The sequence below is a fragment of the Gadus morhua genome, chromosome 4, assembly GCF_902167405.1.
Source record: "Gadus morhua chromosome 4, gadMor3.0, whole genome shotgun sequence".
NCBI classification, from domain to species: domain Eukaryota; kingdom Metazoa; phylum Chordata; class Actinopteri; order Gadiformes; family Gadidae; genus Gadus; species Gadus morhua.
Genome location: NC_044051.1, coordinates 32,701,641 through 32,706,079, shown reverse-complemented (window position 1 = coordinate 32,706,079; position 4,439 = coordinate 32,701,641). Strand labels below are relative to the sequence as shown.

General features: G+C 40.8%; 1 protein-coding gene across 1 annotated transcript; it reads right to left on the bottom strand.

Moving 5' to 3' along the window:
• Positions 1-1,245: 1,245 nt before the first annotated feature.
• Positions 1,246-3,622, bottom strand: LOC115541829 (lithostathine-1-beta-like). Its single transcript, XM_030353702.1, has 3 exons — positions 2,554-3,622; positions 2,242-2,411; positions 1,246-1,631 (listed from the first exon to the last, which is right to left on the bottom strand). Exons 1-3 carry the CDS (start codon positions 2,733-2,735, stop codon positions 1,573-1,575), a joined length of 411 nt encoding a protein of 136 aa, XP_030209562.1. The 5' UTR covers positions 2,736-3,622; the 3' UTR covers positions 1,246-1,572.
• Positions 3,623-4,439: the final 817 nt, after the last annotated feature.

Sequence of the window (4,439 nt, the reverse complement as noted above, 5' to 3'; positions counted from 1 at the left end):
GAGAGCTTTGCCTTGCGGCTCAGCTCTCTTTTCGTTACAACGGTGCGGTAAAGCGAACGCAATACCGCCCCTGCTGCTCCGATTCTCCGGCCAATCTCACGCTCCATAGTACCCTCACTCGCGAACAAGACCCCGAGGTACTTGAACTCCTTCACTTGGGCTAAGGAATATTCACGTGATAAAAATAGATCTCGCATGTAATAAAAGAAAAGATCTAAAAAAACAAAGTAACGACCGTCACGTAGCCAAATGGAACGGCGTAAAAGTACCGTTCTTTCTTCAAATATTTACTCAAGTAAAAGTAAAAGTATGTTGCAATAAAACTACTCCTAAAATTACAATTTATCCAAAAAGTTACTCAAGTATTTGTAACGGAGTAAATGTAGCGCGTTCCTACCCACAATATTCACACCTCTGTTCATAACTAATTAATATTTTTTTTTCATTCAATAATGTAATATATCAACCCGGTATCACGCGATTTCGTGCTCATGCGCACAAACGTTAATCTGTGCGCATCGTGTCCCAGATCACGATTTTCCGACTTTTTTAGTGCTGCACAGAACGAAATGTAAACCAATGCATTCTGAATGGGAAGGTTCTCGGACAATTAACGTCGTTTTTGAGGAGGTCTGCTTACAAATCAGAAATGTTGACATATATATAACTAGATAATAATATATACAGATATATAACTAGAGGGTGCGATGTATTATCTGCGCTCACCCCTTCTGAAGCTTCTCTCTCTCTCGCTCTCTCTCTCTGTCCCTCCCTTTCTCTCTTTCTCTCTCTCATTTCGTTTTGTGGAGCACGTCAATTGTCGGAGAACGCTCCCATTCAGAATGCATTGGTTTACATTTCGTTCTGTGTAGCACTAAAAAAGTCGGACAATCGTAATCTGGGACACAATTCAATAGATTAATAACGTTTGTGCGCATGAGCACGAAATCGCGTGATACCGGGTTGAATATATATATAAAAAAATATATTTGGACGTCTGAACGTCTGTTCATCCCTTAGAATTATTATTCCCCTGTGCAAGTTAGGCAGAAGGAATACGCCTACCTGCTAACAGGCTGGGTTGTAACCATACAATGAGGAACAGGTGAGCAGGAAGAAAGGGAAAAGGCCAGATGTACAGGTGAGAGGCGGAGTCATAGGCATAACAAACAGAAGGAATAAGCAGCGACAGAGGCAATGAGTCAAAGAACGAGGTGCTGACACAAAAATACCAAAAGACAAGGATAAAAGCCGAGTGGTATTTTATTTAGATTTTTGACCATCTTGAACTCAATCTCCACAATTTGAATCAAAGGACTAATGCAATATCACAACTAACACTGCTTATAATGATGTTCATGGATTATATAACTAACTTTTTTACATGTTCAAGCTATTACAGCACTAATACCAGGGATAGACATCTTTCGTGAGTTTGATGACAATGCCTTTAAGGACAAAATGCAGAACTAGCTAGCAACCAGAGAAAACCTCTGAGCCATAGCATTCAGAAACTTCACGATTTAGGACTTGTGAATCATTAGATGCATTCCCAGTGACACCAGCCTAGTTTTAACAAGTTGGAATTCTTGTGGAACTAGAGAAGTACCTTTTCACTACTTCTGTAGTACCTGCGGAAACAGAGATACATGAAGGTCAATGAACGTGGCAGAGGAGTAGCCTGGATAACATCCTGATATTATATTTATACAAAAATGTTTTTTCCGCTGAGAAACTCCTGAAGTGCTCTTGTTGTGCTTGTTATTTGAGTCCATTCCTGAAATAACTGCACTTATGGCAGCGTTTACTCGACTAATGATAACGTAACCATTCGTTGCTTCGGGAGATGCCATTACTGTTTTGCCAGCGGCAGCCCGTATTCTACGTCATCAACTACGACGCAGTCCCTGAATGGCCCTCATTACATTGTCATTTCTGGAAACAGAAGATGTCCAGCCCATTTCACTCTTTATTCATACTTCTAGGTGGAGCTCGGTACTTTTGAGGACGTTTCCCAAAAAGGAAGCTTGGCCCTCACACTGTTTCAAACTGTCTGTGAGTTATGTCACACATGCAATAAAGCTTAAGACAGACTGAAAAAGGAAATTCTTCCCTAAGTTCTTATCCGAGCTTCCCTTGTGTGTAGGTCATGAAAGTTGGTGCATGCCTGCATATTTGCAGAAGGTTAAGCAATTTGTCTTGATAAGGACCTGGTAATGGTTCTATAGCTTGGACACCAACCTGTAAAACAGATGAAGTTAAGATGTTCTTCGCAAGAGCTTTGCCTCCATTTGGAAGGTTCCCCACTGGACACGCCAGCACAGGGGCTGGAATGATGTGAGGCTGTGTCCCACTGGGTGAAGTCCATTGGGTCACCGGACATCCAAAACCAGGAGCTTCCTCGAATCGACCTACAGACATTAAAAGAGTTGAAAGAATTAGTGGAAGGTAGAATAACACAGCCAAATATTTCGATATATTTTTCCATGGTATTTCTATGCTACAAAGTGACGAACAGATGATCATGGGTACAGACTTGTTGCCGGATAATACCTGCGCAGGCCAACCCAGAGTGGTCTGGTTAGCGGGAAGGGGGCGCCAGCCACCAGCTCATCAACCATCTCCTGGTCCTCTGGGCCCCTGATGCTCAGCAGGTCCCAGTGATGGTCTCTGCAGTAGAACAGGGCGTCGGACCAGCACAGCCGCTTCCCAACTAGTGTGAGGTTCCTCCCCATCGCCTGAATCGTGATGGAGGCCAGTTCTGGGGAACCAAGAGGCACGCAGCTCCCAGCACCCGAACTCAGCGGCACATTAATGAGGGATGCAGCTTTGAGCGAGTGAAACCACAGAGCAGAGTTTACTTAGTTGCGTTCTACGATACAAAAACACATCGAAATACTTGCATGGTACATGAGAAAATACTAAATGAATTATAATATAATAATAAAAACGACATTGGGGGCTGATGCAGTTGAGGGAAAGCTGCAACAGTGATTAGAGGGGACTCCTGACTCCTAATTAACACACACACATACATACATAATTTGTAATATTCAATTCAATATAAATGTAACTATTATTCTTCATCCTTTGCAGTAGAGATATCACAGAGACCCAAAATCACAATCAACACCAAACATCCATTTCCATTATCCGGCTGGTTAATTTAAATGAATTTAATAAAACTAACTTAATGATAAAAGTAGTGCTGTGTGGAATACCTACCAATGAAACTGCAGATGAGACGACTGGACCCCATGGTTCTGTAGAAACAAAATGCCTACTCAGTGAATTACGATAGCTGATACTAGCCTCTAGACATACCACCCCCCTATAAAGATCCAATAATCTGACTATAGTGAAAAATAATAGATAATTTGAGATATAACAATAACTAACAACATTAATAACATCACATTACTGTCTTCTGTGGAGCTCAACCAATGAGGAGGTTACGAGTACAGACCAGTAGAAAAACGTTGCCTCTCCAACTTGAAGATGATACTTACCAGCAGAGCCCTTCTGAAATTTCTAACGTATTTACTTATTTACTGTCAGTGACCGATTTGCCTTCATTCAAACAGTTTCCCATTTGCAAGTGCATCCGCCTGAAGACAGCCTATTTCAGGCATCATACATGAAAAGGGGGTTTTCGTGATTTTTATTGGAATAGGTGTGATTTGTAAATGAGGTGGTTCCAGAATACAAAGACCGTCCGGGGATAAACAAAAAAATGCAAATTCTGTCAAAATACTTTTGACTGGACCTGTAAAAATAGATGTGATGACCACTTGAAGTCTAAAGCCCATATGAACAAGGAAAAGCACTGGGTTAGCCAGAGCATGCCTCCTCAAGGGACCATTACTAGTACAAGGACATGTGTGGCTGTGTGTGCAGAGTCTGCTATCTCCTTAGAAAAGCTAAGAAAGTACAACTATTTCTTGTGAAGCATACAAGCAAACAGGGGGAGCGTTGATTTATGAGTCTGGAATTTGGGAAGAAATTTCATGAAGAAAAAAAAAAAAAGGAATTTTGAAGGAACTCAAACTGATTTCATAGGGCTCTAAAATCTTCTAATGTGTGCTAAGAATACATTTTTTTGAGGTTTTCGAGAGTAAGTACAACAAGCAATTTTTTTTATGGTATGATATTGTTGTTAAATTGACTAAAATCGTATTTACAACCAGTCAAAAAACCCTGAGAAAAAATATGAAAAAAAACACCTATGGTTATTCTTGTGTCATATAAAGAAATGATTGTTGTTGTGTACACAGCCCACACAGCGTAAGAGGCCGTGAGTAGCACCAATAATATGCTGGTGTCCTAAGCATCCGAAAGTACTCACATCAACTCTTAGCCATACTGCTATAAGCCACTTACAATTGATACAGCAGTATACATTTACATTTTGGGCACTTAGCAGAGGCTTTTTTCAAAGT